The following is a 13,846-nucleotide window of genomic DNA, read 5'->3' on the forward strand; positions in this document are numbered from 1 at the left end:
ACATTGTAAAAATTTTCACTACATGATTAATTTGGGACACAATATAAATAATATCGCATGATATTATGAGATTATTGAATAATAACCCTAATTTTTCATAGTTTGGTGGGTACTCTTTGTATCGATGTTAAACGCGACAGTGCAGACTATATAGCTGTAGCCTATAGGGTATGCATTCACCAGCAGGGAGTTAACAGTTCACCAAAAAGCTAAAACCCCAATTTATAACGCCACAGTAAGGGAGGCCCCACTGCTCTCTCAGCCATGGACTGATTTATGCTTATTTAATACTATCTACATTTGAATTTTTAGTTTATTTAAATGTAGATGAATGATTCAAAATTCTGATATGATCTTTATGTGCGTTCATATTGTTTGTTGAAATTAGTAAGAGGGTATGATCAACACCAAATGAAAAGAAAAACAGTTACACATTACAGATATAGTTGGTGAGACCCATTTCATGAAAAAATCTTGTCTATCCATATTCGTTCTGTGTCCTCTACAGTTCTGCAACAATTTTAAACATTGGTTTTCTCTTGACTCTTCTGGATTGATGGCTCAACCTAATTGAGTCAACCTTGTTTAGTTCAAGAACAATGAAGTTTGGGAAGGAATTTGCTTCACAGATGGTGCAAGAATGGCAAGAAGCATACATGGCCTACAACTATCTCAAAACTCTCTTGAAAGACATCTCGCATTTTCGACAAAGGAATGCATCATCACCAAATATTGCACGTACCCCAAAAGGCTCTCTGAAGCGAAGACTATCGCTTTACAGAGCCTTTAGCGGGCTTACAAGCCGATGCAACAACCTTAGACTTTCCCCAAAGAAGAACAATGAAGGTGAGGTAATACTGGTGAGTGCAGTGCAAGAAGAAGGGTCACCGGAAGGGAACTACTATGAAACTATGTTTCTCATGTCCTCGGATGAAGGAGGAGAGTACGAACTTGTGTTCTTTAGGAGGCTTGATGATGAGTTCAACAAAGTGATCAAGTTCTATAGGGAAAAAGTGAAGGAATTGATAAAGGAGGCAGAGGAGTTGAACAAAAAAATGAATGCTCTCATTGCTCTTCGGATCAAGGTCGATAAACCTGTCATTGTATCAACAACTTCTCAAGAGATTAATGAAAGTAAGCCATGTAATGGGAGAACCATCATAAGTTCTGCTCTTGATGTATATACTATTAATCATACAACTAAGAATAGTTTTGAAGCTTTGTTTTTTCAAAAATGCCCAAATTGTTTGTTGTTGCTAACCGATTCCAAATTCAACTCATCTTCCTCAGTCATCAAATTGCCAAAAATTTAGGTGTAATATGTATATGTATATAACAAGAGAGATTTGATGAGGGGAGATGAGAGAAAAATTCTAAAGCACATATATGGGTATTAAAGCATTTATATTATCCTATTTATTCTTGATATATGACAAAAAATTTGTAGATTATTGTGATGATTAATTGCCCAGAAAAGAGATGTCGCATGTAAGATGAGCTGAGAAAAGCATTGTTGAAAAGTACAGTGTCAGTCTTTCTTGATGTTGCCAATCTGGAAAACAAAATCATGGATCATATGCATAGAGATTCCTTTGATATTTCCCTTTTTTTTTTTCTCCTTTTTCATAGTTATATTCTTAAAATTTCAATCTTTGTTTTGAATGTGAAGTAAGGTCACATATGGATGCTATTCAAGAAGTTGAGATGAGCACTGAAGGAACTATGGAAGATGAACCAGAAACCAGCAGTAACCATAAAAAAACCAGTAGAAGGCAGATATTATTGCAGGCTTTAGGCCCACTTCATTAGAAGTATTGAATTGTGTAAAGATCAATATCGCACCTGAAACTCCAGTTTCAACTTTGAAAAATATCATCATGAGTTCAAAATCCGACTTATCGTTCAGCAAGCAGGAGCTGAGGAAAGTGGAAGAAAAAATGAGACAGGCTTTTATTGAATTCTACCAAAAGCTACGGCTTCTCAAAAGCTACTGGTAATTTCATTAAATAAAAAAAAAATATATTTATATATATATATATAAAATAATAAAAAAAGAGTTAGTTTCCTCAACTCTGAGTTTTCCTGACATATTTGTAATTGATGTTTCAGTTTCTTGAATCAGTTGGCGTTCTCTAAGATCATGAAGAAGTACGACAAGGTCTCACACAATTTGGTTTTCTTCATAATTGGCCTGAGCTGAATTTTTGTTTTCTATATTGACTAATTAGTAATTGTGCAGATCACTTCAAGGAATGCATCGAAGGCTTACTTAGAGATGGTAGACAAATCTTTTATTGGAACCTGTGATGAGGTTTAATGCAATTCATGAGTTTCTGTTTCGTGTCAGCAAGATCGAGTCCTTGACACGAGCCTTCCGGTCAATCTTGTGCTTCCTCAGGTTACTAGGCTTATGGAAAGAGTAGAGTCTACTTTCATAATGCACTTCTCAAATGGAAATCGCAAAAAAGGAATCAATACTCTAAGGCCACAAGCTAGAAGGGAAAGGCATAGAGTAACATATTTCTTGGGTAAGAACATGACGTACATCACTGAAACTGTTTTTGATTTTCTCTCAACAATGAAATCAACAAGAATTCTCCCAAACCGTTTTTTTTTTTTTTTTCTCTTGCAGGTTTTTTCTCTGGCTGCTTAATAGCGCTCATAGTGGTTATTGTTGAGCTCATACAAGCAAGATCTTCTTAAGAGCGAGGCGCGTGGGCAGTACATGGAAAACATATTTCCACTTTGCAGGTATGTCGAGGAATTAATAGCTAGTTTGCATTTATTTTTAATTTCATCATATTCTCTCTAACCCTTTTGTTAGATTCACTTTTTTTGCAGCTTGTTTGGATACATTGTCCTGCACATGATTATGTACGCTGGAAACACATACTTTTGGAAGCGTTTCCGGATCAATTATCCCTTTTTATTTGGTTTCAAGCTAGGGACAGAACTGGGTTATGGAGAAGTCCTCCTCCTCGGTTCTGGTCTTGCAATTCTCACACTGGCTGGTGTAATCTCAAATCTGGACATGGACATGGACCCAAGAATAAGAAGCTTCAGAACAATAACTGAATTAGTCCCTCTGGGACTCGTCACTGTAATTTTGATCTTCTTATACAATAATATCTTTGACTATGAAATGTTTGTAATGTTTTTAAGAGCGTAAACCGTGTCAATATCTAATTGCAGCTGGTGTTTCTTAAAACATTCTGTCCTTTCAACATCGTTTACCGTTCAAATCGCTTCTTCCTTATAAAATGTGCATTTCACTGTCTTTGTGCTCCTTTATATAAGGTAACACAACTATGAATTTCTATGGCGAAATATCTATAATATGCAAAGGTATGATTGAAATTTAATCTTAATTAATTATCTCTGTTTTCAGGTTACCCTCCCCGATTTCTTCTTGGCAGATCAGTTCACTAGCCAGGTTAGACATTTCGCTTATGCCATCAAAACGAGACCAGTTGCTCTTTCAAAATTAGCTTGTATCACAGTCCATTCACATTCCAAGCATACATTTACTCCTAATTTTTCAGAAAAACTATGTAACAGGTATGGCTAATCTGTTTCAGGTGCAGGCATTGAGATCTTTAGAATTTTACGGTTGGGAAGACTTCAAGAGGAGATCAAACAAGTGCAACCAAAGTGATACTTTTAAGAATTTCTGAATCGTCGTTTCAGTTATTCCATATTGGCTATGCTCGCTTCAGGTATGTTTATGTTAACTAACACTTAGCACTCACAAATGACACTAATTTGTTGTTAGCCTCTCTGTCCTGCTAGATATGCACCGTGTACACATCTTGGCATGCAACAATGACATAGCATCTTTTCTTTTGGCATTACAATATACTCGACCCTAATGTTACAGTGCCTACGACGCTTGTTTGAAGAGGGAAATTATATGCATGCACTTAACACACTCAAGTACTGCTCAACAACTGTGGCCATCGTAATGAGAACAGGTAATGATCAAAAGTGGGGAAAGATTTGGAAGATCATGGCCGGATCAAGTTCAGCTGTTGCAACACTCGCTAGCACGTATTGGGACATCGTCATAGACTGGGGACTTATGCGAAGGAATTCTAGAAACCCGTGGTTAAGGGACAAGCTTCTTATATCAAACAAAAGTGTATACTTTGTAGCAATAGTAAGTACCAGAATAAAGAGTTATTGAGGTTGCATTTTTGTTTTTACTAAAGTATGTGTGATATGAAAATTGCAGGTACTGGATGTGATGCTAAGACTTGCTTGGATGCAATCAGTTCTAGGATTTTATGAAGCACCATTCCTGCATAGAACAGCTGTGATTGCAATTGTAGCTTGTTTGGAGATCATTCATAGGGGTATATGAAATTTCTTCAGGTATGTATGTTTTAGATTTCTGTTCCTTCATAATGTAGACCAGAAACAATGGCAAGCCAACATTGATGGCTATAAATTCAATAAAAAAAAGACAATAAATTCATTATAATAAAAAAAAAAAACAAAACAAAACAAAACTTGACAAAAACTGGCCAACTCATCTACCCAAGAATTCAACTGTTCAGTTCATCGAACATTTCACAAGAATGACTTTTCATGATTATATTTGGATTATGTCTTTTCTGATCAGGTTGGAGAACGAGCACTTGACCAACGTTGAGAAATATCAGGTATTCAAGTCAGTACCCTTACCTTTCAATTACGACGATGAAGAGAAGCACACATCATAACTATTTATTGTACAGAACAGGGAGGATTGGTTTGTTATTATTCTTTGGCCGGTAACTGTATTTGAATAAGTATGAGAACTACAGAACGACAACAAACATAAACAAGAAAGTTTCAATACTTAAGATCGGAAGTGTACCAAATGCAAAAGAAAAAATAAGTTTCTATATGCAGCCAAGAACAATTGACCAGACAATGCAGCCGATAAGTATGTCACAGTAAAATCAGAAGACTCGGCATCACTTATCACCATTGTTGAATGCAGTCCACAATCGAGAGAACAAATGGTTCTCCATACTTGACAGTCGTTTCCATCACCATGAATTGCTCACTTTCTTCGTAAAGAATATACAACAGAAATGCTCAGAACTGAACGGCATTAAAATTTAAAAAGATGTGGAATGAAGATGAGCAAAAACTCATTGCTACAACACTTTGAAGTTCATTTCTCATTGTACGTGCTAGTTGTTAAACTCAAAAACAAGAAAGCACACATCACAGAAGGAAAACAGACATTATTACTAGGATTGTTCAACTGACAAACCTAGTAAAGTGAAGGAGAACATTTTGTGAGCACATACCCAAAATATAACAATATAAAAAGGAAAACAGCGGTGCAGGTGAACCACTCTATATGGTCTCCAGAGCCTGAAGAATATCAGCCTTCATGTCCTCAAAGTCTTCAACTCCAAAGCTGAAGCGAACCAAATTGTCCATGATCCCATACTTAGCCCTATCAGATTGGCTTAGATCCCTGCTCAAATGCATGACAAAACACATTATCTTCTAACACCATGTACAGTAGTAACAAATAGGCACATCGTGTTTATCTGAATTGTACAAATTATAATTTTGTAAAACATTTTCTTTTTAGACATTGCATAAAACAAGCTATAGTTATGAGAAATTAAAATTACTTATCAAAAAAAAGTCTAAAGAAAATTAAAATTGTACAACCACCAATTTAGAGAAGTTTAAACTACCTAGACATTTTAACTATGCTTCGAGGGGAATTTGTCCCCATAAACAGATGAGACATATTCACTTACTATACGATGAAGAAGTGAAGAGAATATACCAGTAAGACATTATTGCTGGCTGATCCACAATGCTTTCACAACCTCCAAAGGATGGGGCAATATATGGGATTTTCAAAGCATCAACAAACTTTGCAGTAGTCAATAAGTCTCCATCAACCTGAAATGGAAAATAATATAGCAATAAACCTTCAGCAAAATGCAGAAATAAACCAAAATACAATCAGAAGACTAGAAAAATAACTATCAGCCAGTTGCTCATCAAAGCTGTTGTCCATACCGACCTCAAAACTAACCACACCACCAAAACCAGTCATTTGCCGCTTGGCAATATGATGCTCTGGATGACTTGGCAAGCCCGGATAATAAACGTGTTTCACCTGTAAATCATGATGACAATGATAACAATGGTAATAATAAATGGCATAAGCATCATCATGGCAATAGAACGAAAACCAACAGGAAAACAAATGGGACTGAAAAGAAGCTAGAAGAAGAAAAATTTTGCTTCTTATTGGTTGTTGTAGTTCGGGTGTTTGGGATAAAAGTGAGTGACGGGAATGGAAATTAAGGCAGTTTAAGTACCTTAGGATGTGCCTCTAAAATCTCGGCCATCCTCAATGCTGTTAAATTTTGCTGCTGTACACGAAGATGCAGTGTCTTCATGCCTCGGATGATCAGATATGCGGCATTCTGATAATGGAAAGGCCCTTTATTATGATACAAGCTCATGTTGCAAAGTAAGATTCAAAAGTGAAATAATTCAAGCATGGTAAAACCCCAAAAACATTTTGTTTGGTTCAGAGACCAAATTATATGACTGACAGTGAACAAGTCTTTTGTGTTAGTGGATTGGAAATTACATTGCATTTCCTTAGTGGTATAAATTTATGAAGGTGGTGCACAACAATATTGTAGGTGTTTGGAAAGTGGGTTTTTTTGTTGATTTTTTTAGTTGTAGGATATTATTGGAGAAAAAAAATTGTGTTTGGGAAGATAGTTGGGTTTTTTGTGATTGGATGTGATGTTTGTGAGAGAAAAAGTGAAATGATTATGGGGTTTAATGTGATATTTTGTTTGGATTTGTTTTTTTTTTGTTTTGTAACCAATTTGTCTTTTAGTAGAAAAAAACCAAAAATTCATCTTCCCAAATAGCGCCATTATGTAACAAGACTCATCAACCAAGAATTCCTAAACGGTCTAACAAAAAATTTAAAATTAAAATGAAGAAAATAAGAATGATAACTCACAGGGTTGAGAGCACCACCCAGAATATGATGCAAGTTACGAACGACTGAAATTAACTTCTCCGAACTGCTGATGCAACCTGCAAGGACCTACAACAGAATAATACTTAATTATGTTTAATGGTTTAACGTTAGTAATCCTTTAACAAACTAGATTCACAAATACAGTAACATACGTCATTGTGTCCTGCAATGAATTTTGTTGCGGAGTGCAAAACAATGTCAGCCCCAAGAGCAAGGGCCTTCTGGTTGAGAGGTGTTGCAAATGTTCCATCTATGCAGACAAGTGCTCCTTTATCGTGGCAAAGTTTTGAAACCAATTCAATGTCAACACATCTCAGGAATGGATTGGTTGGGGACTCAGTGAAGAAAAGAGTAACCTGCATCCAATAATAATGTCAATCTATTCAAGAAAACCTGATTCTGCTGTATATGATGACTACCAATGGAAACTTGAAGCAAACAAGCTAACCACTTCCTTCAATACTCACTTTATTTTTATCCAGTGCAGATTCAAGGGCTCCAATATCTGCAGGGTCAATCACAGTGGCCTGCAGTTCAATTGTGGAAGAAAATCAGGAATAAGCGTAAAAATTAGAAAGTACAGAACAGCAATCCTTTGGATTCAACCAAAGCACCAACACAATTATCAGGGTGAGTTTGCCATCGTTTTTTAACATGATATTGAATTTTCTCATCTATAACCTTGAATTTCACAAAAAGAAAGAGAGAGACATTTAAAAAACTTTTATCCATAAGTATCTCACAGATCTGAAATTGATCCCTTTTTTTTTTTTTTTTTTTTTTTGACAAGCAAAATTGGTCCTTGATCTGAAGACATGCAATCAACAGTGTGGAAACAGTCCCAATAAGAGGAAACCATACCTTGATCCCCATTTTGGGAAGGATAGTTTCAATAAATATCCGAGTCTTCCTATAACAATCAGTCGTCGTCACAATATGCCCACCAGCTGGTACCAATGCCAACAACATGACAGTACTGGCACACATTCCAGATGCCATTAACAAGGTTGATTCAGCTCCCTCAAGTGCGCTGTTTCAATTAGAAAAAATACATGGCCTCAAATGCATTCAATGGTACAAGTGCTACACGGAGAAAATAATTAAATAAAAATGAATACAGACCTTATCTTCTCCTCCGCAACCACTGTCGTTGGATTTCCATAACGTCCATATTCAAAACTTGCACGGCGTTTCTCCTACCAAATAGATCAAAGAACTAATTCAATATACCAAATTAATCCCACGTTGCAGGCAAAGAGTCATTGTTATCATGTTAAACATGCAACACAATTGATCAAGCAATTATCAAATAAACTCGCTACAATCTGGCAAGGGTGAAGGTGATACACCTGCTATATCAAGTAAGCCTCTACAAGCTTGGAGCTCTTTACTTAAAGAAGAGATTAACAAAGTATCAAAATTGAAGTATAAAATAGGTTCCCATAAGATTGAAAACCTAGTAGATGGTATGTACAATATTCCTATTGAGATCTTAAAAAAAGGCTTTTCTCATTGAAAAAATGTCTTTGTTGGATACTTCATTGATAAAAGATTCTCTTTTCATTATGTGAAAACTTGGGCAGAGAAAGTTTAGGAAAATTTGCTTGAGGATGTTGTCTCCATTGATAATGAGTTTTTTTATTTTTAAAGTAAAAAGTGAAGAGGCTATGAACAAAATTTTAGAAGATGGCCCCTATTACGTTGGGGCTAGATTGATTGTTGTTAAAAAATGACAACTTGAACTAAAACTAACAAAGTATGAATTTTTGAGTATGCCATTGTGGGTGAAGTTGTATAATATTTCTTTGGAGCTTTGGACTGAAGAGGCTTTGGGTTGCATTGCTAGTATCATTGGTACGCCTCTTTATTTGGATGAGCCTACGTTCAAGAGAAACAAACATAAGTTTGTGAGAATATGTATTTAAGTGCCAAATCTTGGTTATGGTGACCTGTATAAGATTCAAGTTGAGGTTCCATAAAAGCCTCAAAGGTGTGATATTTGTAAGACTTTTGGTTATACCATTAATTTGTGCCCTTAGAAGTCAAACTTTGAACCCTCCATCTTCCAAAAAATAGTGGAGAGTCAAGGAGACTAAAATACAAATTTCAACTAAATGGGAAGTGGTGAAGAAAAATGAGAGAGATGGTGTGCAAGGTTTAACAACAGTAATAAACAAAGAGAGAGAGAGAGACAGAGTCTTCTGCCCTCTCAACATCTAATGCCTTTGATGTCCTTGAATTGTGTGATATGGGAGAGTTAGGGAATGGAAAATTAAATCAAGAGGAGTTGTGCCAAACAAAGAGCCTAAATAGAGAGTGCCCATCTCCAAGTGACTCCAGTAATGGAGAGACTACAAAGGAAGATAACCGAAGAAAACTTAAAGCGCAATTTCATAACTTGAAGAGGGCTAGAGGAAAATTTTGAATCCTTCTTGTTATGTATGTTGTGCTTTTCTTCTATAAACTTAGTTTGTTTTTTTGAGGGAGTAGTTTGTTTTTATTTATGTTTGTTCTCCTACAAAAAGATGTGTATTGAATTTCATGATCTATCTCTTTCTTTTTTTTTTGGTTATAATATGACTTGCCTATCCAAAAAAAACAACGCTCTCTTGAAAGGTTTAGTTGGTGTAGAGCAATAACAACATTTAATGCCAAACTAGCAAATCCAACCATGATGCATACCTTAAAATCAATGAGCTCAGAAGTTTTCTTGAAGAAGTAAGCAGACGTATTAACTACTGGAGTAGTTATCGCATCAGTAACTATCCCGCGACCTAACCTTTCACCTGAGATTGAGAAAATGTAAAATCAATCCATGCTTAATCACATACTATAATCATAGATGTTGCAAAGAAACTAGTCATGTGGGGGTATTATTATTCAAACTCGAATGACACATAAAAGGACTTTGAACATAATCCATTTATGTACGATAATTACATTATAAAACATCAGAAACCCCTTTATTCCAAGGCTGAAACATCAATTGATTTTGTCTAATGCAATAGAATGGACTCTTAACGGAATGAACCATCACAATTCACAATCAACAAATCAAAAAGACAAAAAATCAAAATCAAAATCAAAATCAAAGATATACAAATGTAAATACGCAACATATAGATATACAGAAACGTACCGGCGTGAACTGCAATGCTCCCATCGGAGCTCAAAAACGAATACGGCTTCTCGTCAATCAAACCGTCAATCTGTACATTAGTATCATTACAACAAACATTATCAACCGCCACCACCGCCTCCTCCTCATCTCCGGTCGAAATCTCAACCGGAGAGAGAGCGGCGGCGGAGGAGAAACCAGACGCAGACTGATTGTTCGACCACGAAGCCGCAACGACCTGAGCGACGCCTATGTTGCTGCAATTCCTCCGAGCCTTGATGCTAAGCTGCCTGACAAAGTTGGGAGGGAACCTGAAGATCAGAGAAGAAAGACCGGAGGCCTCGAACAATCCGCGACTCTCCCCAAGCCTGGAGAATCGGCCGGAGCTCTGGTTCTCGGGGCGAGGGATGCCGGAGAAGTCGGGATCTGAACGGCACTGAAAGGACGGGAAAACCCTAGCATAGCTGGAGACGGCCATTGGGAGGGTAGAAACCGCAATTTTGCTGTGGCGCCGCCTTCTCTGAAAATAGGAAAGAAGTTCAAAGAGAACTCTCACAAAGTCCGAAATTACGCGCGCTGGCTTTGTGTCTATTTATCGCGTGGCCCAATAGATTCGCCAATTCGCCCAACTACGGTTAATTTTTTTTTGTTTTTTTACCATGGTTAGATGGTTAGATTTATTTTAGGTTAAGCCGGGTTAATTGGGATTCTGTTGACAGGCTGGCGTTGGTTACGAAACTAATTGCATACCAAGAGAAAAATTATAAAAGGATATACGTTTTATTTTTATTACGTAAAATTTATATCTATACTATATATTAAATAAAAAGAAATTTTTAATTTTAAACTTTGTGAGAGTTTGAATTTTTTAATTTAAATTTTTTAATTTTTTGATTTAAAAAAAAAAATCTTAACATTTATTAATATCTCCTAATTCTCAAATCTTATCCTCATAATAATACTTTAATGCATTAAGAAGAAGCATAAAAAAAATTCTTTGAAATCCAACACATATGAATTCCTTGAAAAGTCCCAACACATATGATTATTATCCCTCATAATAACACTTTAATGCATTAAGAATAAATATCAAAAAAATTTCTTGAAAAGTCCAACACATATGATTATTATCAAATATTAAACTTTAATATAATATAATAAAAAAAAGACATTTAATTCCTTGAAAAGTCCAACACATATGATTATTATCAAAATATTAAACTTTAATATAATATAAAAAAAGGAAAAAAATAATACATTTAAAAAAAATTAAAAATCACAATTCACATATATAGATAATTGTAAACACAATAAAATAGGAGGGCATTCATGTCTACACGTTTTTTTTATAAGATCTCCTCAATTATAATAAGATAACACTTTATTTCTCTCATCTTATAATCTATATATATATATATATATATATATATATAATATATTATTTATCTATACTATATATTAAACAAAATGAGATTTTTAACCTCAAGTCTTGTGAGAGTTCCAATTTTCTAATCTAAATTTCTTGATTTTTTTATTTTAAAAAAAATCTTAACATTTATTAACTTCTCTCAACCCCCAAGTCTTACCCTCATAATAACACTTTAATGCATTAAGAACAAGCATAAAAAAAATTTCTTGAAAAGTCAAACACATATAATTATTATCAAAATATTAAACTTTAATATAATATAATAAAAAAAAAGACAGATAATTTCTTGAAAAGTCCAACACATATGATTATTATCAAAATATTAAATTTTAATATAATATAAAAAAGGAAAAATAACATTTAAAAATTTAAAAAAAAAATACATGTAAAAATCGCAATTCACATATATTGATAATTGTAAATATATTAAGGAAAATGGGGTTTCTAAATCCCAAGCGAGCTCCAATCTCTCGATCTTAAATTTCTAAATTTTTTATTTAAAAAAAAACTTCAGCATTTATTAATTTGATCAAAATCTCCTGATCAGCATTTATTAATTTTTTCCAATCCATATGCCTGTATTTATTGATTTGGTCAAAATCTCTGATTAGCATTTAAAATCTTTTCATACAAATAATTATAGATACAGCCCGTGCATAATTACTGCAGTAGTCTTTTTAATTTCTCTTGTACACTATGGTTAATGATAAGATTGTTAAATTATTTTTATAAAAAATCTTAAAAAACATAATTTATATATTAAAAAAAATTAAAACAAATATAAATATCTATAATTATCTCGTGCATAGAACGGATGATAAGCTAGTATTTAATAATTTATAAGGGAATTTTTTTTGATTTCATAAAAAAGTTGAGGAGGAAAGGAGGCTATGTCATTTCAGGGCTAGGGAAAGTATTACACAAAAGGATTGTCGGCAGCGGGACTTGAACCTAATGGGAGAAGAAAACAAGTCTTACCAACTGAACCAACCCTTGTTGGTAATTTAAAAGGGAATTGAATGTAGATGAAAGATGAAAAAAAATTATCAATTTTGAGAAGTAGATTTTTATGTAGGTTTTTTTAGTTGTAGGATATTATTGAAAAACATTTTTTTTGTGTTTGGAAATATAGTTTGAGTTTTTTTGTGGTTGGATGTGATATTTGTGAGAAAAAAAATGAAATGATTATGGAGTTGGATGTGATAGTTTGTTTGGATTTATTTTTTTTGATTTTACAAAAAATTTGTCTTTTAGTGAAAAAAAAAAAAAAAAAAAAAAAAAAAAAAAAAAACTCAACACACAAACTTCCCAAACACATAAAGGTGTAAGTGTGTTTATAACAGAGTGTAAATGAAAAATTATGGGAATATAATGTCGCTTGCACCCCATGTATTAGTTATTTTTTTTCCTTTTTTCACCTGCATATAATTTCTTATAATTTATTTAAATTTTAATATTGTTTGAAAACTTCTTCGGTAATTACATTATTTTTATTAATTTATTTTAAAATTTAAATTTATTAAAAATGTACAATTACTTTCGTAAAAAAAAACTAGAGAGATTTCAAATCAAAATAAGTGATTTTCTAGGAATTCGGATCCTCGGCCGCCCTACCCGGCAGCCCCCCAAAACGACGTCGTTTTGGGGGTTTTTTGGTTTTTTTTTTTTTTTTTCCTTTTCTTCTTTTTCGTTCTTACTTTCTCTCTCTTCGTACAGAAACCAGAGGGGAGGGGAAAGGGAGATGAGGGAGGAGGCTGCGAGCTCGCCATCGCAGCTCGTCGCCTCGCCGCCGGCCGTCGCAGCCGTCCGATCGTCGCCCGATCCAGCTCGTCGCAGCAGCTCACCGTCGTCGCCTCCGCCTCTGGCCCCGCATCTGCCTCCTCCTCATCCTCCTCCTCCCCCACTGGTTATGGCCCCCTCCAGTTCGGTCCTTCCCTTCCTCCTCCTCCTCCTCCCTCCTCCTTCCTCCCTCTTCCTCTCCTTCCTCCCTCTCTTCCTCTGCGTTTTTTTTTTTTTTTGAAAATTTTCCCCTCAAAACGACGTCGTTTTGGGGGGCTATCGGGTAGGGCTGCCGGGTAGGGCGGCCGAGAATCCGGACTCGATTTTCTAGAGGCTTAAGAATATCTATATCAGTCTTGTCAAACTCATTTCTAAATCAGAATGTAAAGCAAAAATAGAAAAATCAAGTTTCAGGAGCTTCCATCAATCTCACTAGCTTATTTTTGAAAAGTGGGTTATAATCTATCATCTTTTTAAAATAGTCCTCATATTG

General features: G+C 34.9%; 1 protein-coding gene and 1 pseudogene across 3 annotated transcripts; one reads left to right on the forward strand and one right to left on the reverse strand.

Annotated features, from left to right (window-relative positions):
* Positions 1 to 251: 251 nt before the first annotated feature.
* LOC114296550 (phosphate transporter PHO1 homolog 3-like) lies at positions 252 to 5,474 on the forward strand (annotated as a pseudogene). The gene is made up of 13 exons (XR_014346794.1): positions 252 to 1,164; positions 1,670 to 1,993; positions 2,110 to 2,158; positions 2,240 to 2,311; positions 2,399 to 2,528; positions 2,633 to 2,751; positions 2,842 to 3,100; positions 3,193 to 3,297; positions 3,389 to 3,433; positions 3,579 to 3,716; positions 3,878 to 4,156; positions 4,232 to 4,371; positions 4,622 to 5,474. The product of XR_014346794.1 is annotated as a phosphate transporter PHO1 homolog 3-like (transcript).
* On the reverse strand, positions 5,080 to 10,896 carry MTO1 (Pyridoxal phosphate (PLP)-dependent transferases superfamily protein). 2 transcript variants are annotated; one of them, XM_028240820.2, is made up of 11 exons: positions 10,167 to 10,896; positions 9,710 to 9,813; positions 8,150 to 8,223; positions 7,889 to 8,057; positions 7,495 to 7,554; positions 7,180 to 7,383; positions 7,007 to 7,093; positions 6,342 to 6,449; positions 6,041 to 6,136; positions 5,798 to 5,916; positions 5,080 to 5,473 (listed from the first exon to the last, which is right to left on the reverse strand). In XM_028240820.2, exons 1-11 carry the CDS (start codon positions 10,621 to 10,623, stop codon positions 5,350 to 5,352), a joined length of 1,602 nt encoding a protein of 533 aa, XP_028096621.2. In that variant the 5' UTR covers positions 10,624 to 10,896; the 3' UTR covers positions 5,080 to 5,349. The 2 variants fall into 2 exon arrangements, with proteins under 2 accessions (XP_028096621.2, XP_028096622.2); XM_028240821.2 differs by lacking the exon at positions 6,041 to 6,136 and having other exon boundaries at positions 10,167 to 10,749.
* Between the last annotated feature and the right edge of the window lie 2,950 nt (positions 10,897 to 13,846).

The sequence above is a fragment of the Camellia sinensis genome, chromosome 1 (genome assembly GCF_055761805.1).
Source record: "Camellia sinensis isolate YWXY chromosome 1, ASM5576180v1, whole genome shotgun sequence".
Taxonomy (NCBI): domain Eukaryota; kingdom Viridiplantae; phylum Streptophyta; class Magnoliopsida; order Ericales; family Theaceae; genus Camellia; species Camellia sinensis.